We start from the raw sequence: 25,846 nt of genomic DNA, 5'->3' as shown, positions 1-25,846 counted from the left end.
TCGGCAGGCACAGTAATACAAAAATTAAGACAGCATTTAATAATATTGGCCCTCATGCAGTTATATTCTAGTTAGAACAGATGGACAATTAAAATAAATATGTGTGTGCATGCATACATATGTGTATATGTAGAGTATATATTGGATGGCAAACAGTGCTATGGAAAAACATGGAAAAGGAAAGAAAAAGAATAATGTGGGGGTAGAGTGGGGGAAAGATATTAATAGTGCTTACCTCAGAATTATTGTCAGGCTAAATGTGTTTAACATTTTATTATTTATTAATACATGTAGGTCACTTAGAACATTCATAAGTGTGAATTATTATTTTGAGTATGTGTTACTTTTATAATGAAAAAGCAAATAACATTTTAAAAATAAAATCCATGCTCCAAACTTAGATTAAAATCTCACATCCTCCTTTAATTGTTTGAGACTTCCAACTGGGGATATACGTTTTCATTTTTCAAGGGTAAGATTATGTGGTTTGGCCAAACCGGCCATCTGTCCATTCCTAAGCACCAGACTGCTTCCTGCCTGGGAGCCTGCTTCCTTATCTTCACCTGTCAAAATCCTCCACAGCCTTCAGATCACAGCTAAAACTCACTCTCAGAGAGGCCTGCTTTAATCTTCCCCATCTAAATTCTCTCCTTGTAATAATCTCTCATCATATCCTTCAGTTTTCTTTCACAGTGCTTAACCAAATTTATAACTAAAACTAGATTGGAGTGATAGATGTGATGATCAACTCTGCTTTTCAGGCCAAACCAGCTTCTCCCTGAAGACCAACAAGGTGGGGAGATAGAGAGAAGAGAGGGGAGTAGAGGTGTAGTGTGGACCAAGGTGGATCGTTTCTACTCCTGGCTGGATGGAAGAGAAGCAGCTGACAGAAAGTTGAAAGGGTTAAGAATGAGTTATAGGGGCTGGGATTGTGACTCAGTAGTAGAGCGCTTGCCTAGCATGTATGAGGTACTGGGTTCGATTCTTAGCACCACATATAAACAAACAAATAAATAAATAAGAATGAGTTATAGGTGTTCTTTGCTAGGCAGGAACTTTTAGGGTCAAGCACCTGTGTTGTAGGGAAAGAAGCTGCTGCTCTTCTAAATGAGGAGCTAACATCTGCTAACATCTCTTCAACTTGTTTGTTTGTTTGTTTTCAGATAAGACCCTCCAGAGAAAACCACGAGAAACCAGTTTAAGCAGTTAAGATCAGAGAGTCAATTTTTTGGTGACCTGGAATAAACTTTGCTTATTCTGGTCTCATTATAAATGCTAAATTCTCCACCCCAGGTGCATTCTCAGCTGCCATTTTTGAACATGCAATGATTGAAACAGAATGATCTTAAACTGAGGATGCTCAGAAATGTGCCCATCTTTACATGTGATGACGTGCCTTTCCAATATGGATATGCAGAACTCTTCCCAGTTCCTCTTGCCTCCTGTGTTTGGGAAGTTATCCTCAGTGTCATTCTTACTTGCTGCAAATCAAAAAGGTTTTTTCATTTTTTATCTCCTGGTTGTGCTTGTTGGCTTTGTGAGACCATAATGTTTGGTTACATAGGGATTTTTATAATGCTGCTGAGGAGTAAATTAATTCCCTTCCTTCTGAAAAAAAAAAATCATCAGTCAAGAATGCACTGCTCAAGAGGGTTGTATTACTGTTATTGGTGTTGCTTGGTGTGTTTGCAGGTATGTAGATGAATTCTTAGCATCCTAGGAAATACTAAATTGTGTATACAGGTTGGTGCAAGAAACTGCATACTGGGAGGCAGAAACAGCAGGATGAGGATCCAGAAAAATCTCTCTCAGTTGCAGTAACAACTTCTAGAACTGCTCTTAGTTCACTTGGGAGTTTTAGGTGGGTACCTTTTTGAAACATGTGAAGTTCCTCAGTTATGAACTAAGCAAGAATAAAAGTGTGTGTGTGTGTTGCTTGTTAATTTATCAAAGTTTTAAAGGATTGTTAGCATTGCAAAGGATGAGGGAAAAGGGGAAGTGTGTACAAGACTAACAAAGTAAAAATTGGGACAATTTCTCCAAGAAAGCAATTAAGTAATATAGAACAATATAAAATACATATGCCTTTTAGACAAAGAATCCCCATATCTAGAAACATAATTTAATAGTTAACTGAAAAATAATAGAAGCCAGGTGTGGTGGTGCATGCCTATAATCCTAGCAGCTTGGGAGGCTGAGGCAGGAGAATGGAGAGTTCAAAGCCAGCCTCAGCAATTTAGTGAGGTCCTAAGCAACTCAGTAAGACCTTGTTTCAATATTTTAAAAAATTTTAAAAAGGGCCAGGGATGTGAATCAGTAGTTAAGTATCCCCGAGTTCAATCTGTGATACCAAAAGAAAAAAAAAAAAAGAAAAGGAAAGAAAATTGGAGCAAATGGAGCTACAAATATGTATGCAAAGGTATTCACTTCAGTCTTATTTATGTTAAGAGAAATTAGAAACCATCTGAATTAGTTGGTTATAAAAATTAAATTATATACATGCTACACAACTCTATGCAGCCTTGAAGTAGACTTACTTTTTATATGTATATATTTTTAGTTGTTGATAGACCTTTATTTTTATTTATTTATTTATTTATTTATATGTGGTGCTGAGAATTGAACCCAGTGCTTCACACATGCTAGGCAAGCACTCCACACAGAGCCACAACTGCAGCCTCTAGACCTACATTCTTTTTGTTTGTTTATTTGTTGGTACTGGGGATTAAACTCAGAGGCCCTCAACCTCTGAGCCACATCCCAAACCTATTTTGTATTTTATTTAGAGACGGGGTCTCATTGAGTTGCTTAGCACCTCACTTTTGCTGAGGCTGGCTTTGAACTTGGGATCTTCCTGCCTCTGCCTCCCAAGCTGCTAGGATTACAGGCGTGTGCCACTGCAGCCAGCTTAAACCTACATTTTTAATACATAGCAATGTCTCCTGCATATCATTGCACAAAAAGTAAGCTGTGAAATAGCATGTGTGGTATGATCCCACTTGTGGATAATTTTATATTTATATCTACCAGTGTAAATATATTTTCTTTTTTTGTAAATATATTTTCATATAAATATAAATGTGTAGAAAGCCTATAAGAAAAGCAAAGTCTGAAAGATATAACCAAATGTTTACAGAGAGAGTAGTCACACATGGAATTTTGGGTAAGTACTGTGTCCTTTTTATAGTCTATATATTTTGAATTAGAGTAAGAAGGTAGCAGGGTTATAAAAACAATAAGCTATTTGAAAATAGTATTCATTAGACCAAAAGGGAATCAAGAAACTTAAGAGTTCAGTCCTATTCCCAAATCAATACTTTGTATGCTTTGCCATGTGTGTGATATTTCATGAATGCAGTGTATTTTCTTGCTGTTTGCCTTAAGTAGGGATCTATGCCAACAGAAATAGTAACTAAAAGTTTTCAGAGGCCCAAGGTTCAATCCCCAGCACTGAAAAAAAAGTTCTCAGATGCCATCTTTCCAGTAAGATGCTGAAAGATATTAAAGATGTGTAGTATACAATAAACTAGGTTCCCTTATCTCTGATATCCTTCACTTTTTGTTTTTCATAGTACCAAACCAAAGTTGTAACTATGAGCACTTGGTTATTTGTATCAACTCTGTGTTTCACAGTGATAGACTATAAGAGTAGTAACAAATTCTTTCCATCCTTATATGTATGCTCATTCACAGTGTGACTTTTCAGGGCCTCCCATCAAAAGTAGAGTCTGAGCCAGGCATGGTGACATATGCCTGTAATCCCAGCAACTCGGGAGATCTGAGACAGGAGGATCATAAGCTCAAAGCCAGCCTCAGCAACTTAGTGAGGACCTAAGAAACTCAATGAGACCCTGTCTCAAAATAAAACGTAAAAAAGGCTGGGATGTGGCTCAGTGGTTTAATGCCCCTGGGTTCAAATTCCTGGTACCTGAGGAGGAATAAGAGGAGTAAGGGGAAGAGGAGTCTGGCCATATGACTTACTTTGGCTAATGAGACATTAGGAAATATGACATAGACTTGAAAAGAACTTGCACTTTGAGATTTGCTCTTATTGCCTTGGAACTCTGAGACCATCATGTAAGTGAGTTTAAGCTAGCCTGCTGGAGAATGAGAGACCATGTAGAAAAAAACATGGGCACCCCCACCAACAGGCTATTAACTGTTAGGCTGAAATCTGAAGAGGGCATCCTAGATTACCTAGACCTCAGTCAACCCACCAGGTGACCGCGGTCACATAAGGGAGCCCAGCAGAAATCAGCCATGCTACGCCAGACCAGAAGAAACACCCAGTCAAATTGCAGGATTATGAGCTAAACAATGGCTATTGTTTAAACCGCTAAGCCTTGGAGAGGTTTGTTACACAGCAAAAGCTAACCAGTATAATTTTTTAAATTTGCATTTGAAAGGTTATCTGGGCAGGAGAAGCTATATCTGGTTTAAGAATGTAAAGTTCTCTAGTTAACAATACCTTTAATATAAGTAAGTACCATGCAGGCAAAGAAGACTTCCCTTGTTAAATGGCAATGAACAAGATCCATATTTGCAGAAGTTATCTAAATGTCTTAGAGGCAGGACAGTTCTTGGTAATGCCCTTTTTTTCAGAAGTTAGTCCTTCCAGTGTCTAAGATAGCATTATGCCTCTCTTTTTTACAATGGAAAGGCAAACTTTAAGGGGAAGCATAGAGGGTTAGATGTGCCCATAGGACTCTTTCCTGAGAGCCCGAGTGGTAGCTATCTCCTATCTAGTAAAACTTCTATTTATTCTACCCTAAGATAATGATACCTTGAGACTCATGACCCTAAGAAATTTGCACCAGGAGACTGACTCAACAATATCCATCTCAGTATTGTTTGGAATAACAGAAGACTGGAAATTCAAGTTCTATCAACAGAAGAATGAATTTAAAATACGTGGAATATTTACACAAAGGAATATTTTAAACACTGAAAATGAATGAAATATAGTAACGTAGACTGGATGCCGCGGTGAATGCCTATAATCCCAGGGACTGGGGAGGCTGAGGCAGGAGGATTGCAAGTTCAAGGCCAGCCTCAGTAATTTAGAGACCCTGTCTTAAAAAGTAAAAAGGGTTGAAAATGTAGTTCAATTGTAAAGTGCCCAGGGGTTCAATTCCCAGTACCAAAATATATATATATATATATGTATGTGTGTGTATGTGTGTGCATGTGTGTATTTTAACATACAATAACATGAATGAGTTTAGAAGCTTCACACTGAGTTAGAAAATCAATTTTTTTTCTTCTTCTTCAAGACAGGGCTTCACCAAATTGCTGAGGCTGGCCTCAAACTTGTGGTTCTCCTGCCTTAGCCTCCTGAGTTGCTGGAATTACATGTGTGTGTCACCATGCCTTGCTATAAAATCAAATATTACATAAAGTATGATATATTATTATAAGGGTAAAAATTAAACAAAATTAAATAAGATAGAAGGATACTATATATGTAGATGAAAAACATAAAAAAGTTAAAAGAACAGAAAAACCAAACTTCAGGGCAGCTGTTGCCTCTGGGACTGAGACTGGAGAAAAAGTTCTGCCATTGTGGATTACATCCTAGTTCCTAAATTGGGTGTGAGTTGAAAACTTACGTATGTGCATATTTGGTACATATCAATTATTATATAATTAAATATAATTTAAACAGTGAATGAAGACAAGTAGAAAATGAATGCTGTGTTCAAAAGTAATGGAATAAATGAAAGAATATTTAAATAACAATGAGATTAGTTTTTGCACTGTAAAGTTGGTAAAGATGGAAAAAATACATATTGATGGTGGTAGAAAAAAAATCTCTCTCTTGGGGGCTGGGGATGTGGCTCAAGCAGTAGCATGCTGGCCTGGCATGCTCAGGGCGCTGGGTTCGATCCTCAGCACCACAAACATGTTGGGTCCACCGAAAACTAAAAAAATAAATATTTAAAAATTCTCTCTCTGTCTCTCTCTCTCTCTCTCTGTCTATCTCTCTCTCTCTGTCTCTCTCTAAAAAAAAATTTCTCATACATTATTGGTAAAAATAAGCAGCTTTAAAAAAAATCTTTTGGAAAGCAATTTAGAAATGGATAAGAGAAGCTCCAAAATCCAGCAATTCCATTACTTTATTTACTCCAAGGAAGTAATGATAAATGTGGTGAAAGGGACGTGTAAAAAGAGGTCCATCTCATAACAGCCAGATGTCAAAACAACTTCAGTGTAAACAACAGGGCATCAGTTAAGCAACCCCTATCAGTAGAATACTATCATCTATTGAATTCATTTGTTGAGGCCACACAATATACCAGATACTGTTGGGGGTGCAGGAGACACCATGAAATAAAACACAAAAAGCTCTGCTTTCGGGGAGCTCATATACTAATGGGGAAAGACAGAAACAAGTAAAGCATACGGTGTGTTAGGGAGTACAGACATTCTGGAGAAAATAAAATAGAAAATGGGATAGGGAACCGGATGGCATTTTGACAAAACTCTGAAGGTGATTGAGAATTAAGTCACATGGAAATAACAGCAACTGCAAAGGTCCTGAGGCAGGAGGTTGTACCTCTTGTCTGAGAAATAACAAGGAAGCTGATAAGACTGGAGGGAAGGAGAAGGGGTCTTATAGGCCACTGTGAGGGATTCGTTCCTACTCAGGAAGCTTTTGGAAGGTTCTGAGAAAAGGAAGAACACAATTCTTGTCTTATTTTCAATAGGTTTACTCTGGCTAAACACTAAACAATAAATAGGGTAGAAGCAAAGAAACTAGTTAGGAAACTCTTGCCATCTTGAGGGTGAGAGGAGATGGTGTCCCGCACCTTGGTAGCAATAAGAAGCTGTTAAATTCTGGATGTATTTTGAAGGTAGAGCTAGTAAGATTTTCTGATTAATTTGGATGAAGGAAGGAGGGAGAGAGGAGTGAGGATTCAGGGGTCTCAGTAACTGGAAGGAAGAGGATGCCATTAGCCTAGGTGAGGAACATTCTGCGCCGAGGTGTGTTTGATGGTGGTGGGGAGAAGAGATGTTTGGACATGGCAAATCTGAGCTGCCAACCCAACAGTGATTTAGAGAAGTCATAGATGTAGCTGTACCCGGCTGGGGTTCAGGGACAAGGTCCAGCCTGGAAGTAGGAATTTGGGAGCCATCCACATACAGATGATATTCAAAGCCATGATGTATTTTCGAGATCAAAGGAATAAAAATAGAAGAGGTTGGAAAGAGAGGTATAAAGATGTTCAGTGACTGACCCCACCACCACCAACACCAAACTGCTGCTTTTAGAGCTCAAGGCAATGAAGAAAAAAATAGAGGGGACGGAGAAAAAAAGAGCCACCAGGGAGGGAGGTAGTAAAACAAAATAAATCCAAAAAGCAGTGCTCGTGTCCTGGAAGCCAAGAGAAGAAAGTGTTCCCAGGAAGTGAGAGTGATCATAGCTCTATCCAAGACTGGAAGATGAAGTCTAATAGAAACTGAGCAATTACCATGGAGCTGAGCAGGAGCAGTTTTGGGGAAATCACAGGGATAGAAGTTAACGGGGAAGGTATTCAAAAGAGGAAGGAGGGAGGAGATTTGGAGACAGTAATTATACACAAGATTTTCAGTAATTATACACAATTTTGCTCTAATTGGGAAACACTTTCATAGAATGGCAACTAGAGGGAGATTAATTTTAATAATATATCTTAATGCCCACATTATCATTTTGACAATCAATATAAAATATTAATGATCAAGAGGCGTCAATTTCGGTCGTTTGTTTATGTTTACAGTGCTGGGGGATCCAACCCAGGGCCTCATTCATGCTAAGCAAGCACTCTTCCTTGGCCCTAAATTTTCTATTTTTTAAGATAAGAGGAAAAAAAGCAGCACATGTGAAAGAATGACTCCGTAGAGGGGAAGAATGAAGGACCCAGAGAATGGAAGGAACTGCTGGCCTGCATGAGAAGGTGAGAAGAGATGGAGCTAAGGCAGAGGTCAAAGTGAAAGGGTTAGCCTTAGAGAGTAGCCAGGGTCGTTCTTCCAGTTCACCCCTAAAATGGTGTCGTACAAGACCATTCAATGATGATCCTGTAAAGTTTGTTAAAAGCAGATCATAAAATAGCAACAGGCACATTTATTGAGCTAAACATGCTATGCCATTTTTGCCAAGCATTTTCCAAACATCACCTTGCTTAATCCTCCCAATGATCCATAAATGACAAGAACTAAATCTTTCCCATTTTTCAGATGAAAAAGTGAGGTCTGGGTTCAGTGGTGCATACCTGTAACCCCAGTGGATCAGGAGGTTGAGGCAGGAGGATTGCAAGTTTGAGGCCAATTTTGAACTGAAGGAGACCCTCAGCAACTTAGCAAGAGCTGTCTCAAGATTAAAAGGGACTGGGGATGTGACTCAGTGGTTATTACCCCTGGGTTCAATCCCCAGTGCCAAAAAAAAAAAAAAAAAAGAATAAATAAATAAAAAGCAAAGGCTTAGATAAGAGACTATCTTATCTAAGATAATGTAGCTAAAAATGGGAGAATCAGGCAGGTGCCAGATGTGCACAGCCATTACCTCCAGGCCAACAATGTCCCACAATAATGTGAGCCATATTCAGGACTTTTAATTTTCTGGCAGCCACATTTTAAAGAGTGAAAAGACACAGGTGAAATTAATTTTAATAATATATCTTACTTAGATAATGCCTACATTATCATTTTGACATGAAATCAGCATAAAACATTATTGACTTATTTTACTTTCTTTTTTTTAAAAAGAGAGAGAGAGAGGGAGAGAGATAGAGAGAGAGAGAGAATTTTTTTAATATTTATTTTTTAGTTTTCAGCGGACACAACATCTTTGTATGTGGTGCTGAGGATCGAACCCGGGCCGCACGCATACCAGGCGAGCGCGCTACCGCTGAGCCACATCCCCAGCCCTACTTTCTTTTTTTTAATATTTATTTTTTTAGTTGTAAGTGGACATCTTCATTTTATTTTAATGTGGTGCTGAGGATTGAACCCAGTGCCTCACACGTGCTAGGTGAGCGCTCTACCACTGAGCCACAGTCCCAGTCCTTTTCTTTCTTTTTTATTTAGTTTTCTAGATCTGACCTGTATTTTTTAAATTTTATAGGACATCTCAGTCTAGACACTAAATCGGCACGGGAAATACCGATCTCTATCTAGATTTCATAGAGTTGACAGTTGAGAAAGTAGATTCATATACCCAGGCTGTTCCAAACACAGTTAAAGGGTTTTCAATAATTGAATTGAATATATTTGAACTTTCACTTAATCAAAATAAAATTAAAAATCCACTTCCTTAGAAGTCCTAGCCACACTTCAAGTGCTCACTGTCCTCCTGTGGCTGGAGGCCACCATGTGGAGCAGCACTGCTAGAGTGCTGTGCCCCCCCACCTCGACTCTCTTTACCAAGTTCCACCATCATTTTCCTCAGAATATCTTTCACATCTACTTATTATTAGACCTACTCCTATCACCCTTAAATTAATAGTTTTTATTATTATAAGACAAAGTTGATTATGCTTCCACTAAAAATCTAATAATAGTTAACATTTATTGAGCACTTACTATGCACCAAGAACTGTCCCAAGCACGTTGCATGTATTAACTCTCTTGTATAATAATCAAGTGAATGTTATTAATATTCATTGTTTCTTTTTTGTGTGGTACTGGGGATATAACCCAGGGGCCTCATTCATGCTACTCAAGGTGCTCTACCTTTGAGCTACATACTTGGCCCCCAATATTCCTATTTTAAAGATGAAGAAAGAGAGGCATGAAGGGATCAAATAACTTCCCCAGGTCAGTTACTAAGAGAAGGAGCTGGAAGCTGAACCCAGCTCAGCCAGTTTTATCCATACCCCGCACTCTGTACCACTATCTGCCTCTCTCTCACAAGTATATACATAAAAATGATAGTTCAAGTGATGGAATCATAGGCGGTTTTTATCATCTTTCCTTTTGTAACCTATATTTTCCAAAGCACCAATGAAATGTACCATTTTGTAACTTTTAAATTTTTAAATAAGTCTAATACTTATCAGTCTGGTTTGGTTTTGGTACACCCTCACCTGAGTCAGGAAAATAAACAAAATGTCTTCTTAAATGCCTTCAGAGCCCAAGAATGTATTTATTCCCTAGCCCTCTCTGATAGCGAACAAAAACAGAAATCCTGCTCCTAGAAGTACTTCATGATAAATGGTCTCCCTCTTCTTCAAATATGGCAGGTATTTTTAGCATCCAACCTTGATGGTCCCGAACCACAAGACTCAGTTTAAATCTTATATAAATATTTCCCGAAAGATCAGGGGCCCTGGAAGTTTTCTAGATCTGCCCATTTCCCTGTGGAGTTCAAGCCTTAGTTAACGTGTGAGAACCAAACAGAAGGAAATAAAACCTAAAAACCACAATCACACAGTGAAGGGCTGTGCCAAAGACTCAGGATTTCACCACCTGTGACAGGGGCTGATCCCAGGGAGGCTGGAAGGAAAAAAAAAGGGGATCACTTTGCTCTCTAACGCTGTTCCTTCTGCATCTGGGCTAGGAACTCCTACTAACAACTGCTCACTCTAAAATCCTGACAAAAATCCTCAACTTGCCCCTCACAAGCACCCTATGCCTCAGCTAATCAGTTGAGTTTTCTAACCTCCCATCAGCCCCTTTGTCCTATCTACACATTTCCATTTTTCCCACTATCACCATCCCAGTGCAGTACCTTTATTAACCTCATCCTGGACCTCAGTAAAATCTGAACTGGCCTCTTTACCCCATCTCTGCTCTCACCTTTCAACCTACCTCATCCACATTTATTTTCTATTCATGCAAATTCACTCTGAGCAGGCTGCTATCTCAGCCAGAAATCCTCCAAGGATTCTCCCCTTAGTTTCTCACTCTCCAACTTTATCATCTTGTATTGTTCCCCATGTTATTCCACATTTCAGCCCATCGGTCTACTTGCAATCCCCAGCATCATCTGCCTGTTCACCAGTGGACCATTCCTCAGGCTCTCCCTCTAGTTAGAAAGCACACTTTCTCCATCTCTTCCCATTGAAATGCTACTGATTATCACAGAGGCAGGTCAAGGTACTAACTGTTCTCTTTTTCTTTTCTTTTTTTTTTTTCTTTTTTTGTCTTAACCACTGAACCACACCCCCAGCCCCTTTTAATATTTTATTTAGACACAGGGTCTCATTGAGCACTGAGTTGCTTAGGGCCTTGTTAAGTTGCTGAGGCTGGCTTTGAACTCGCCATCTTCCTGCCTCAGCCTTCCAAGCTGCTGGTATTAGAGGAGTGTGCCAAGGCGCAGGGCCCAACTCTTATTTCTTTTCTTATCTGCCTCTCTCCTACCACCCTGCATTGTGACCACACATTAAACTTATGTCATCATTTATGGGTCATTATTTGTGTGCTTAACTTTTCTGTCTACCAATATTTCTTGAGCACCTGTGATATGTCAAGGTATGGAGTAGGCTCTTTACATGTGTCCTCTAATTTAATTTAATCCTTACAACATCCCTGTGAGATAGGTATCACCATCCTTCTTTTACAGATCAGGAATCCTAGACTGTCAAAAGTTAATTGACTTGCGTTGTTAATAAAGGGCAGAATCATCACTCACTCAAAAAAATTTATTCCAATCCATGTCTTCCAGATTGCTCAACCCCAAGAGCTTTTCAATATAGATTGGGAAGTCCCTTTGGGGGCAATTAGCCTCAAGCCTCAGGACAAGGGAGATCGTGTTAAAGGCAGTTTTCTGTTCCTCTCTCATTTGATTTAGATCCATTGTGCTATGGAAAACAGACCTTTGGCTCTTAGTTAGCACTTCGCCTGAGCTAGCACAGGTTAAAGAAATGATTCATGAAGACAAACATCATACAGGATGTTTAGTTCCACTGGTGACCTGATTATTGTAAAACTGTGAAAAGAATGCCAAGCTCCAGTACACGTCCAGCAGGGTACAATTCCCAGTTCTTTGCCACCTCAGTTTAGGCCTCAAGCTAAACCTCTCTTTTTCCTGATTAGATCCAAAGAGATGTTTCGAAGATGGACCAAATATATAGCATTATTGTCATTAGGGTTAGCCTTGGCCTGAAAAGAGTCCCTGCCATTAACACAAGCTCACAAGAAATTCATACGAAGATTAAGAACAGAGATGGGCTAGTCTACATTGGACTAGTTTTTCCCCATTTGGGGGTTGGAAGCCCCCAAACTTGTTGGATCAGTTCATATTGCCAAATGAAGAATACTGTAATAATGGGTTTATTTTCTTCCTTATTATTTTGGCGCGGAGGGTGCTCAGCAGCTACTGTTTGCTCAAGGAGAGTGTAAACAGAACTTGTTGATGCCTGTGGCCAATGAGCTTGCTCCTAAGAAATTTCCAGCCTGGCGTGAGGTATGGATCTCCTAGCCAAGAAGCTGAGCAGGGAAAAGGGTTAAGTAACTATTTTGTGTTTTAGATGTTATTTTTTCCCTTTGATCCTCAAATCAATCTAAGGCAGGTCTTACTGTAATGCCCATTCTACAGAACCAAAAATGGTGTGGCAAGTAACAGGCCTGGACTCCTGGCATGTTGAACTCCACACCTTTCTACTGCCTTAATCTCACTCTTTGTGGTAGTACCATTTGCTTAAGCAAATACTGGTTATTTAAACAGGACTAAAGGCAAAATCTGCACACAAATTAGAGTTCTTAAATATCTATATCTTTCCTTCTCTCCAAACTAAGATGATACAAAGTGTTTAATGTCTTCAATATTTCATATTCTCCATAGTTAAACAAGATCTCAATAAGAATTGGTAATTTTCCACAAAAGGAAATGATAGTGTTTTATTCTTAGGCAAGTGGGCTTGTTTGGACTCTATTTTAGTTGGGTAGACCATAGGCTAGAAAGGCCAGAGAGCTAGTCACTGACAGTATCATCCTCTTCCCAATCATCTTTACAACATGTCATAAAGTGATGTAGTAGAAAAGTATATGGCTTGGAGCAAGTCGTTATAGGGACTAATGAAAGTTGTCAAAAGTCCCACTGACTGGGGTCATGTTTGACATATTTATGAGTCTTTGAAGCCAAATATCTTTATTCACACAAAAATCCCTTTCATTTCCTCATGATTTGCTATGTGGTAGACAATTTAGTGCTCAGAACACCTTCATAATTACATTATATATATATATATATATATATAGAGAGAGAGAGAGAGAGAGACATATATACAGACATATATACAGATATATATATATATAGGGCTGGGGATGTGGCTCAAGTGGTAGCGCGCTTGCCTGGCATGCGTGTGGCCCAGGTTCGATACTCAGCACCACATACAAACAAAGATGTTGTGTCCACCGAAAACTAAAAAATAAATATTAAAAATTCTCTCTCGGGCTGGGGATGTGGCTCAAGCGGTAGCGCGCTCGCCTGGAGTGCGTGCGGCCCGGGTTCGATCCTCAGCACCACATACAAAAAAAAAAAAAAAAATTCTCCCTCTCTCTCTCTCTCTCTCTCTCCTGTCTCTATCTTTAAAAAAAAAGATATATATATATATATAGATAGATATAGATATAGATATAGAGATATAGCTATAGATATAGATATCCATACTGGATGGAACTGTCATTGGTAATCAGTTAACACCAACAACTTATAAAGAATATTTTTTAACCTCTTAAAATCTTAGTTAAGACTTACATTGGGATTATTTTTACAGGGCTGGACTCTGATGTATTTTGAAGTCTTTCACATTTCACAGAGATAACAGAACTTTTATTTTGCCTTCCCCAACATTGTTCTTGTAAATATTTTATCATTGTCTCTACCATATGGTTTTTTTTTTTTTAAAAAAAAAAGAGCCTACCCAGAGCTCTTTCAATGATATAAAAATTATTATTTCAATAATATAGAAATTACTGAATATTATTACTCCTAATGCCTTTTTGTTTCTCTCTACAAAGGATTTTCAGAAGTCATTTTTGGTTGGAAGACATTCATTGCCTATTGTCTGAAATATGCCAACATTTGAAAAATACCTTGAAAAAGACTTATGACATATGTTAGCAGATGTCCAGAGAAGGAGAGTAGAGATTGGCAGAAACTTGATGTACAAAAACTTAAAATATGAATAAAGGTGGAATGTCCTAAACACTAAACAAAGTATGCTGGGGGCAGCAAGGCTGTAAAGACGATACATTTAACAGCCCCAAAAGTAGCTGGGTGTTTAATATGACACCAGAGAGTTGGTGGGAGCCCACGGTCCCTCTCACACATCTCTCACCTTCACATCCACCTTTCAAAGTATGATTAAACCACAAAATCACTACTTCAGTCCACTACTTTCCCCCCACACCCCTTTCTAACTCCTTTCTTATTCCACTAGCTGCCTTTCCTCTTTCTGTTTTGCCTCTCTGTACATAATCTTTTGTTTTCGACCACTTTACAGGCAACTTCACCCCATCTGGAAAACAATTCATGTTTTCTTGCTCACTCATTCTGAGTCCAGGGACCCTGGTCACTCCACTTCTTGGAGCTGGGCCCTTTCTCGTTGATCTCAGCACCCCAAGCTGTGTGAGGGTGATCTATTTTCGTGAGTCCTCCAGTGGGCTGGCCTCCCCATGATGCCAGCCTGCTGCTCTTCCCTCCCCCATGCCTCATCCCCAAAGAAATCTAAACTCTGTGGTCTACTGAAACTGTGCCTGGGTCCCCAAGGTCTCTGCCTGGATCCAGGATCTTTCTAAGCAAAAGTGGGGTCGGGTTGAGGGGTAGACAGTACCTCTTTGCAGGCGTGAAGCTCCGGTCCGGTTCCCTGGGTCACCTGGAAGGCGGTCCCAGCCCAGAGCAGCAGCCACAGAAGCCGGAGTGTGCGCCTCTCAGTTCTTCCTCTGCCTCTGGCAGAGGGATGGTGGCTGCGACCGGGCTCAGCCATAGCGTTGTCCTGAGCGAGCAGCAGTAGCGGCTCAGGTGCTGCGGCGGCTGCTTCGGCTGGCAGAAGGCGGAAAGAAAAGGGGAGGGAGGTAGACAGGGGGAGGATGCAAGGGGCTGGGCTCCCTTCAGTCACCTCCCTGCGGCTACGCGAAGGCCGCCCATCCTTCCTCCTCCCTCCGTCCTCTCCTCCTATCCACGTCGCCTTGACAACCGCATCCTCTCTCGCTCAGCGCGGGTGGGGCAGGGACCACGCGCGCCTCTGCCGCTCACCTGCCGGTCTCCATGACAACCGCCGCCGCTGGCACGAGAGGGGTGAGAATGCACGCGCGCGGGTTCGCCACCCGCCCAACAGGCGGACGCAGGGCTCGCGTTTGCGATAGAAAACATCCTCCAAGCCACCGCCAACGATTCACGTTTTCTACAGCCCTTCCCGGCCAAGGGCTATATCTGAGTAACTTTAGTCTTGCAAACGTGGCATGTGAAGCCATAGAAGGTTGAGACGCCATCTCTACCTTCCAAAAGGCATCTCCCAAAAGACTGGCCCCAATACCTATGACCTACTGCAAAAACCACTTCTGGGGATCTTTCATCCACCCGTCCTTGTATTTACAATCGATTCTTTGAGCAACCCTGAGGTTTGCATAGTTAGACCGAGTACAAGCAAGGAGTTTGCCTTAGCCGGCAATTTTCCAAGCACCACACGTGGGCTCTTGGGTCCCTTGACATCACTAATTCTCTCGCTGTTTTGAAAATAAGAAGCCATTTATTAAGTGAGAGGGAGAAGGAAACTTCTGGGTCATCTTTTAGGGCTTCTTTTCGCAACTGACATCTTTTGCAGAAGTCGTGTACGGAGAGATACCGGCGTTCCTCATCTGAGGCTCAGGAGGGCAGATCTCGGGTAGGGCTCCCAGGCAGCTCGGCGGCGGCCCCTTCCCTAGGCATTCCCAGCAGCTTCCCCTATAAGGGCCTCCCAAGTTCAGCCGCCAGGTGGCGTCTCTCTCGAAGGAATTCATCTCAGTCACAGATGGAGGAGCAGTTGCCGGGCAACCGAAACTGGGCGTTCCAAACAATTGGGACCCAGGATCCTCCGCGAGCAAGACTGCACTGCATTTGCTCCGGTTCCCATCCTAATAAGAGCTTCTCACTCAACTTTTAAGCATGCCTCCCACCCGGGACTCTTTCCAACAACCTACATTAGATAACGACGACTCCCGCTTGGGAAAACTGTCGGCTTCTAAGGTACAATGCGTATTACGCAAAGGCTTCCAAGGTTGCTTGCTCCAACTCCCAGTAGGGTTGCCGAAAGTCTGTTGATGTGAGGGGCAGAGATGGTAACATGAAGAACCTCTGGTGAGGCCTCTGACTTCGGTACCAGAGAAAGCGGTTCTGGCCTGGTCTCCTGGTCCCCACGTTCAGGTTGACTGACATTTTGAAAGTGCCATTGAGCAGAGGGAAGGACGGTTCTAGTCTAGAGGAAAAAGGGGTTATTGCAGCTCAAAGTAGGGATTAGTACAAATAATTGGGGCTCAGGTTCCACCAAGCTACCCTCTTCCCTTGTTTGGAAAGCTGTTCTCTGAGGATAAATGATATAGGAAGTAGGAGAGTTCTCTGAAAGACACCAGGTTGTGCTTCCTACTTCTGTCTTCACAGCCTCTGTCTTCTGGTTAATGCCAGAATATGTCTATGTGTACATGTGTGTAGCATGATGTGGTCAGTGATCTGGGAATTTAGAGGATCTTTTCTGGGAGAAGTGTTTGGGCTATTTGAAGAGGTGAAAAGGTAATTAAATGGTAACTTAGGCTTAATGACAATATCAAAGAACTTCCTCTTATCCAACATTTATTAAATACCAGATGTGTAAGGTACTCTGATAAATACTTAGTGCATATAGACAAACTAGGTAGAGCTTTTGCTCTCAAGAAACTATAGAAGAAAAGAGATCAGCAACAGCAAAAATGCTTGCACAATGACACATGCATTGTGACAGAGTTATATGTAAGGTACCCAGACAACCAGTAACTTGAAAGAACACTTTCCAGAGCAGGTGAATTTTGACATCCAATTATGAGTTAGTTGGGCCGGTGAAGGAGTAGATAGAATGTTAATCAGAAGGAAAGAAACAAGAATCAGGCATTCAAGGAAAAGAAAGTATCAGATGTATATATGGAAAGGAGAGAGAGGTTGGCCTGTTTAGGGAACTTCATAGTCTGTAAGAGCTGAAGTACACGTGTGAAATGGAAGCATCGAGTGATCAGTGCTGGGGAAGTGACCTTGGTGGCTTGGGTACTGTGAACACAATGCTAATTGATTGGAATTTCATCCTCGATGTGTGGGAGTCACGGGGGGATTTTAAAGCACTGGAGTGATACAATCAGATGGTGTTTTAGAAAACACATGTGACAGTGGATTGGGTAGAACTGGACTGAGACAAGAGGGATCAGCTAGAAAGCAGGGTCAGCAACTTCCATGAGGAAAAACAGTGAACCTACATCACTGTGGCAGTGATGTAGGGGGTGGCCATAAGGTGTAGATTTGAGGAAGATGCAAAGGATACGATGGATAGGGCTTGGTGGCTGACTGGATATGGGTCCAAGGAAAGGAGGCCAATCTAAGATAACTCGTAGGTTTTGATAGTTTGTTACCATTCACTGAAATGAGGTGTCCTAAGGAAACAGGTTTGGGGAGAAAGATTGAAGCAATTGTATAGATGTTGTTTTTGTGGTGCCTATGGAACAATTTTTTTTTTAAAGAGAGAGTGAAGAGAGGAGAGAGAGAATTTTTTTAATATTTATTTTTTAGTTTTCGGCGGACACAACATCTTTGTTTGTATGTGGTGCTGAGGATCGAACCCGAGCCGCACGCATGCCAGGCGAGCACACCACCGATTGAGCCACATCCCCAGCCCAAGGAATATTTTTGTTGAGATTAGTTGTAGGCAACAGGATTGAGAGTTCTGGACTGAAGATGTAATTGGGAGACACAGTATCTAAATGGTTGTTGAAACCATGGGAGAGAATCCAGTGAATGTGAAAAAAAGAAAAGCAGACACTAGACCTTGGAAAATATCACTGTGTCTAGGCCAGAGAGAGGGAAATTGAGACATAGAAGCCATAAGCAAACCAAGAGGAGCTGAACTCACAGGATGGAGAGAACATTTGAGAAAATTCAGAGTTGTCGTGCCAGAAACCACAATAATCAATTAAAATGAGGAAGGATTCTCCTGATCTAGCCACAAAGATCCTTGATCACCAAGAGCAGTTTCAGTGGGTGCTGGAGGCAGAAGCCAGACTGCATGGGACAGCAGAGGGGATAGGAATGGGGAGGAAGTGAAGGTAGTCATCTTCTTGAAGAAGTCTGGCTCTGTAGAGAAGGTGGCAAAATGGTAGCTGGAGCATGATAAAGGAATGGGAGGCAAGATGGAAGAGAAGGGGCCAAGTGCAGTGGTGTACAACTGTAATCCGAATAGCTAGGAGGCTGAGACAGGAGAATAACAAGTTCAAAACCAGCCTCAGCAATGTAGCGTGAGATCCTGAACAACTTAGCAAGACTCTGTCTCAAAATAAAAAATAAAACTGGCTGGGTTTTAGTCGTCAAGTGTCCCTGGGTTCAATCCCTGTATAGGGTCGGGGGCGGGGGAAGATGCAAGTGGTACAGGTCTCTGAAGCTCACACATAGGGAAGGTCTGGGTCCAGGGAGGCTACTCTTGAGTAAAATGGGCTCCCTTTCCCTGTGAAGGAAGGAAAGTGAATATGTAGGTGGCCTTTGTGCTTGACAGTCTCAACTTTCTCAGTGAAAGGCAATCTCATTCTTAGGCTGATAGAGATGACAAGCCTCCTGCAGGACTTCAAAGAGAGTGGGAGGAAAGCTGTCCAAAGCACAGCAAGGGATATCTGAGCCTATTCTTGCATATTTTATATTTGCATATTTATATATTTTTTTTCATTTCAGTTTTCATCTGTCAATGATAGGACAGGGTTCAATACTACTGTTCAATTAAGGTCTAACTGAGCTAAGTCAAACAACTGTATTGAGAGGAATAAAGGTTACAACATTGGATATAAGTTGAATGTTTCTAATCCACTCTAGTTTATACTCACTGGAATTCAATCATTGATTCATCCAGTATCATTTTTCGAATACCATTTGTTAGGTCACTGTGCTAGGTCCTGGATATACAGTGGTGAAAATTTGGCATTTTATATGTAATGGAGAAATCAATTTGTGATTTACACATTCATGCTTGTGGGGCTTATTTAAAGTACTATTGTTCAACGGGTTTTTTTCTGACATGCCTTCAATCAATATGTGTTATTCAGCTTTCCATCACTGTGACAAAAAATAACTGACAAGAACAACTCAGGGGAGGAAATTTATATTTTGGCTCATGGTTTCAGAGGTTCAGTCCATGGTTGACTAACTCTATTGCTCTGGACCTGAGGTAAGTCAGAACATCATGGCAGAAGGGTATGGTGGGGGAAAGCTTCTCAGCTCATGGCAGCCAGAGAGCAGCAGAGGGACAGTAAGGAGCCAGGGACAAGATATAATTGCCAAACTGCGCCTCCAGAGACTCCTTCCTCCAGCTTGCCTACAGTTACCACCCAGCAGTCCATCCAAATTGTTAATCCATCAGATTAACCCACTGATGAGGTCACAGCTCTCGTAATCCAATCTTGTCAACTCTGAACATTGCTGCATGAGCTTTTTGAGGGACATACCTAGATCCAAACCTAACACAATGAATGACATGTCCTTGCTTACTGAAAGCTTTTCTCACCTACTTAAATGTTGCACTCCTGATTTTGCCCCTAATTGCTTCTCATGGCACCTTCCCCACTCCCAGCTATAATACTATGCAATCCTCAAGAGCTGGCTCTCCCTTTTGGTCAGACTTCTTGCAGGCTTCAACTACTGAGGCATACAGACAAACCCTGATCTTTATTACTTTGTTCCAAGCTGTCCTCCCAAGTTGCACACTTCTGATTTCCTGCCAAATGAATTAGCAGTCTCACCTTTTCTTCAAACTCAGGACACCAAAACCTGAGCTCATCATTTTCCCTACCTATTCCCTACTCTTTACCCAAACCTATCTCATTTCACTCCTTTCTCTATATTCCTGGCCCATTTCTCCCAGTTATAAAAAAACCTAGGAGTCTTACCCCACATCATTCTTCTTTTTGCAGATGTCCCTGATGCTACCATATCAACAAGACTTTCTATAACTAGGCCATGGGTGTTTTCTCTTTTGCAGAAATTGCCACACAAGAACCAAACTCACCTTGATCAACAACAGGAACCCTGGAGTCGACTCAGCTCAACTCCCACAATCAACTCCATAAGGCGGGATGCCTATTTTTTTAATCCCACGGTACTTAGCATTGAAATATTACTTATCTTTCTGTCCACTTATGACTCATGAATATCCATTAATAATGCAGGTAGCCTGACCTGACTGCTTCATCATCTTTCCTATTGGCCCCAATCTGAGATCTTACCAAATCCAAAACCAATTTATCAAGTCACAAGGCTTGGGTTTTGCTCCAGGCAGTTATCTGCAACAAGTCATTTTTACTAGATTTCTTATATTCTTTTTATTAAAACAAGAACTGAATATAAGGTCAAGTTTATTAAGCCAAATTCAAAGACAATATTGCCATGTCACCACTCCTTGAAAGTAATCATAAGGGAGATGATTTCTTTTTCTTTTTCTTTTTTTTTTTTTTGTAGTTATAGATGGACAGCATGCATTTATTTATTTTTAGGTAGGGCTGAGGATTGAACCCAGTGCCTCATACATGCTAGGCAAGCATTCTGCCACTGAGCTACAGCCCTAGCCCATATTGACAAATTAGGAAGTCATCATGCACAACAATTTAGTGTCATAAGGAGTTGGTAGATTTCAGGCCCAACATTATATTTCTGGGGAATAGTCACAAACCCAACAGAACTTGGCTAAAATGGAGGCACAGGTGACCGAGTTAACCCTGGGGGAATTGACTTCCCCTGTAGATACCAAAGGATGACCTGGATTTCCGCTTAACCACCTTGTATGACCACCACAGTGGGGCATTCAAGAACAAAAGTGAGATCCTGTTACACCAGGAGACTATCCAGGACATCCACAAGTAAGTGGTAGAAACCCACTTTGGTAGATTGCCATCCAGTTATACAACGTGAAATGTCACTGATAGCTACTAATTTGTGCATAAAGTTCTCTATTTTTACATCTATCTGTATTTTCTGTATTTTAATTGTCTAAAATGAATAGAAACCATCCAAGATGGTACTCATCTGTATAAATAAGCAAAACTTTTCATTAATTCCAAAGGGAAAAAAGACGCTTTGTCTACTTTAAAAAAATACATATATTTATTTATTTTTTGTAGTTGAAGACAGACAGAATACCTTTATTTTATTTATTTTTATGTGGTGCTAAGGATCGAACCCAGTGCCTCACACATGCTAGGCAAGTGCTCTACCACTGAGCTACAGCCCCAGCCCTGCCTACTTTACTTTTGGGGTCTTGGAAATTATCTTTCTCTCCTCATCTTTCTCTGATTACTCTCCTTTGTTTGCCCCACACCATCTTCTAGAACCAAGTGCCTGTCTGGGGAATGTTTACCCCTTCCTGCTCCACCCCCCATCACTTCCTGGACCATCAGACACTGGATTAATCCTAAGAAGGAATGTATCCACAGCATCCAGGGATCCATAGGTGAGGGTTAGAAAATTGAGTGGGCAGATAAGATAGTACAAGTCTTTCTGAATGGACCCAAGTATCAGATTTGAGGCTAATGGCTGGTAGGGAAGATCAGGGATTACTGAGGGTGTTGGAAAGCAGTGATTAAATTGGTAAATATCACACTAATACCAGGGGACATGTTGACTGTAGAGCTAGGAAATTTGATTTTTCAGAGACTCTCAGGTGAGCCTCTCAGATGAGCCTTAGGTTTAAGCAATAAACATTTTCAGCATGGAAGACACCTGGGAGTAGAACTATACCTCCCATCAGTCCTTCTTATGCCAGTTTTCCAGCTATTGTAAAAATTCTATAGTTCCCATAATGTACTGCTGATTAAAAATTCAAGCTCATCCCTCTTCTCTTTTCTCCAGTGTCTCCTCATACAGCAGCCACCAATGGCGGTTACTCCCGAAAGAATGACGGTGGTTTCTTCTCCACCTAGTGTTGACAGGTCAGTGGACTGTGGACATCCTGCCATCTATTTCCATTAAACAGATTTGTGCAAAATGAAGCATGAAATGTCCGTTACTTATAACTGTGAGGTGCCTCTCGTCTACTCTTAAAACATGGGAGAGAAATTTCCCAACTCCTAGAAAATAATCCTATTGGGTGTATTTGCAATTTGGAATTAGTCTTGCTGAAGAGATAAAGATTTAGACTACAACAACATTGTTTTTGGCCGGACACAGGTATTCACATGTTGCAAATTGAAGTTAATCTAACCATTAAGAGCTATCCACTTGGGGCTGGGGATGAGGCTCAAGCGGTAGCGCGCTTGAAGCGTGCGGCGCGGGTTGGATCCTCAGCACCACATACAAAGATGTTGTGTCCGCCGAAAACTAAAAAATAAATATATATCTATAAAAAAAAAAGGGCTATCCACTCAACATTTCTTGCAAATCTTTTGAGGAAACAAAACTTAGCCCACGCTCTTGAGGATCTTATGGAACACTGTAATTTTAGAGCTCTAAGTAGCATTAATATTTCTGCTAAGGTCATACTTTATACATTCAGACTTCTTGGGTTTGGTCATCTGCTAGATTCTACTTTTCTTGGAGGGTTCCATCTCCTTGGTTCTGGCTACTTGCCATTGTCCAATCTCTAATGCTGCTTCTGTCTCCTTGCCTGGTAGTCAACTCCCTTTCCTTATCAATTTGTGCTATAATATATAACTTGTGTTTACTTTTATAACATCATTCAAAACTCTGACTGGGGATATAGCTCAATTAGTAGAGCTCACATGTACAAGACCCTGGGTTTAATCCCCAGCACCACACACCAAAAAAAAAAAAAAAAAAAAAAAAGGTGTTTCGGTTTGAAGGTGTCTAAAAAATAATCCTTTAGTGTGGTTTCTAAAATTATAAGTCACTCCCAAGAACCTTCTGTGTTCATAAAGACTGGACAAGAAATGGCCTAAGGATCTTTTAAAATATTGTGTAATATTCATTTTAAAAAATAGGTTTTTTTTTTTTTTTAAGTTAAAAGCTAATTGTGGGTTGGGGATGTGGCTCAAGCGGTAGCACACTCGCTTGGCATGCGTGCTGCCCGGGTTCGATCCTCAGTACCACATACAAACAAAGATGTTGTGCCCGCCGATAACTAAAAAATAAATATTAAAAATTCTCTCTCTCTACCTCTCTCTCTTTAAAAAAAAAAAAAAAGCTAATTGTGCATTACAGAAAAAAGTAAAAAACACAAGCAAAGAACAAAGTCATCCAGTCACAAGCAACTTAGCTAGACTTGTCCCTCCAGGTTGTACATGTACATACATAATATCCCATTTTGTGTGACTAAGATTGTAGTGTGTATCATGCTTTTCCACGAATCATGAATATTCACCAATTCAAAATCCCAAAGTTACATGAGTATTTTTGATAACCAAGAACATAACACTAATTATCTAATTGTCTGACAATGTATGCATTAATTCAGTTGTGAAAGGGTTTCTTCCAGGTACTCAAATGTAGTCCTTAAAGCAAACTTCCAGTGGGACTTTCTATTTAGATAGTATTTGCTGGCACATGGCAATATTAAGTTTCAGTTCTCATTATTTAAAATGACTAAAGTTGGTAGAGAGGTGACTCCTTGGATAATCAATCACCTGATGTGCAGTTAACAGATTATATTACCACTGGAGATGTAGCTCTGTGACAGAATGTTTGCCTAGTATGTGTAAGGCACTGGGTTTGATCCTCAGCACAAAAACAGAATTTATTACTATTGTCCATGTTGAAGCTTTTAAAAATACAGACCCTGATAAGGCCAAGATGGCCATCTCCAGCTTAGTACCCACGTGAGGCCAATGAATGGTCCTTGAAGTCATCTCCTTAAAAGCCACACCTAGCCCTCATTCTTAAGCTAGGTGTGCTGTTGAGAGTTCAGAGCAATGGCAGTTCTCTTGGGGGATGGGGGTGGGTAGAGCTTGTGGGGCTGGATTTCCGAGGCCTCTGGGTGTTCCAGGATTAATCTGTATGAGGGTCACCCTTCTGCTCTGGAAAGTGGTTCATGGTTGGAATAAGAGGAGCATGTTTGGAATATATGACAAAACTGGGGTCCTGGGAAATTGAAAAACCATTCTAAACTTAGGCCCTGTATGGCTTCAAGACTGGAAAAAGAAAAAAAAAAAAAAGACTGGAAGAAGAATGAATGGATTGCAACATTGTACCTGAAAGAAGAAATCATTGGAAATCTAATGTTGATATCAGGCAAAATCCTTAACAAATGTATCTGCTATCTCTATATACACTTTAACAGACATGGGGAGTATGGGTAGAAGGAAGGTTGGAATTTGTGGAAAAGGCACATCAATCACCATGGAAAAGAACAGGACTTGTATGAGGAAAGTAATAAATTGGGCTTCTTTGGAAAAAATATTTATAAAGACTTCTGGCTGGAACCACTATCTTCCAGTAATTCACCAAAATGACAAACAAAGGTAAAGAGGAGAGGAACCTGATATATTTGTTCTCTAGGCCTTTTAGAAAACATGGAGTTGTTCCTTTGGCCACATATATGCAAATCTACAGGAAGGGTGATATTGTAGACATTAAGGGAATGGGTGCTATTTAAAAAGGAATGTTCCACAAATGTAAGTAATAATGGCAAAACAGAGAGTCTACAATGTTACCCACCATGCTGTTGGCATTGTTGTGAATAATCAAGTTAAGGGCAAGATTCCTGCCAACAGAATTAATGTGCGTATTGAGCATATTAAGCACCCCAAGAGCCGAGACAGCTTCCTGAAACGTGAAGGAAAATGATCAGAAAAAGAAGGAATCCAAAGAGAAAGGTAACTGGATTCAGCTGCAGCACCAGCCTGCTCCATCTAGAGAAGCACATTTTGTGAGAACAAAAGGAGCATGAACTTTTGAATTCCTGACATAATAAATGTAAAAAATTAATAAAAGCCTATGGACTATAAAAATAGATAGATTGAACCCACCCAGCACAGCTGCTTGGGAGGCTGAGGCAAGAGGATCCTGAGTTCAAAGCCAGCCTCAACAAATCAGTGAGATACTGTCTCTAAATACAATATTTTAAAATGGGATAGGGATGTGACTCAGTGGTTAAGCACTCTGGGCTCAATCCCCAGTACCATAAATAAATAACTAGATAGATAGATAGATACATAAAATATAGATCCCTACCAAGCATTTAAAGAATTCATTTTTTAAAAATTATTCTTAAATTATTCCAAAAAACTAAAAAGGAATGAATTCTTCCAAACTCGTTTTACAAAATCAGACAAGGACACAACAAACAAAGCTATAGACCAATATCCCTGATGAACATACATGTAAAAATCTTCAACAAAATACTAGCAAATAGGGGCTGGGGTTGTGGCTGGGGCTGGAGTTGTAGCTCAGCGTTAGAGTGCTCGCCTAGCACATGCAAGGCCCTGGGTTCGATCCTCAGCACCACATAAAAATAAACAAAGGTATTGTATACAAATAAGAAATAAATATTTTAAAAATACTAGCAAATAGAATCCAATAGCACATTAAAAAGTTTATTCACTACATATAAATCAATAAACATGATACACTATGTCAACAGAATGAAGGATAAAAATCATGTGATCATCTCAATAAATACAGAAAAAAGCATGTGACAAAATTCAACATCCCTTCCTGATAAAACCTCTGACGAGGTGTGGAAGGAAAATACCTCAGCATAATAAAGTCCATATATAATAAGTC

At 40.5% G+C, this 25,846-nt stretch overlaps 2 protein-coding genes across 4 annotated transcripts in view; one reads left to right on the top strand and one right to left on the bottom strand.

The window, feature by feature from the left end:
- Elapor1 (endosome-lysosome associated apoptosis and autophagy regulator 1) overlaps positions 1-15,097 on the bottom strand; it is a 90,302-nt gene extending 75,205 nt beyond the window's left edge. For 2 of the 3 annotated variants that reach the window (XM_013364156.4, XM_013364158.4), the window contains exon 1: positions 14,757-15,096. In XM_013364156.4, the coding sequence (XP_013219610.3) occupies positions 14,757-14,909 (153 nt within the window). In that variant the 5' untranslated portion in view covers positions 14,910-15,096. Of the gene's footprint in view, positions 1-14,756 lie in introns of all 3 variants that reach the window. The other variant, XM_040287443.2, reaches the window with a different exon arrangement.
- An 857-nt stretch (positions 15,098-15,954) lies between these two features.
- Cfap276 (cilia and flagella associated protein 276) lies at positions 15,955-22,154 on the top strand. The gene is made up of 5 exons (XM_005338070.4): positions 15,955-16,147; positions 20,157-20,273; positions 20,915-21,030; positions 21,499-21,620; positions 22,019-22,154. The coding sequence occupies exons 1-5, from the start codon at positions 16,067-16,069 to the stop codon at positions 22,087-22,089; spliced, it is 507 nt and encodes a 168-aa protein (XP_005338127.2). The 5' UTR covers positions 15,955-16,066; the 3' UTR covers positions 22,090-22,154.
- The last annotated feature ends 3,692 nt before the right edge of the window (positions 22,155-25,846 follow it).

This window comes from Ictidomys tridecemlineatus, chromosome 11, assembly GCF_052094955.1.
Source record: "Ictidomys tridecemlineatus isolate mIctTri1 chromosome 11, mIctTri1.hap1, whole genome shotgun sequence".
Classification (NCBI taxonomy): Eukaryota; Metazoa; Chordata; class Mammalia; order Rodentia; family Sciuridae; genus Ictidomys; species Ictidomys tridecemlineatus.
This window is presented reverse-complemented; position numbering and strand designations above follow the sequence as displayed.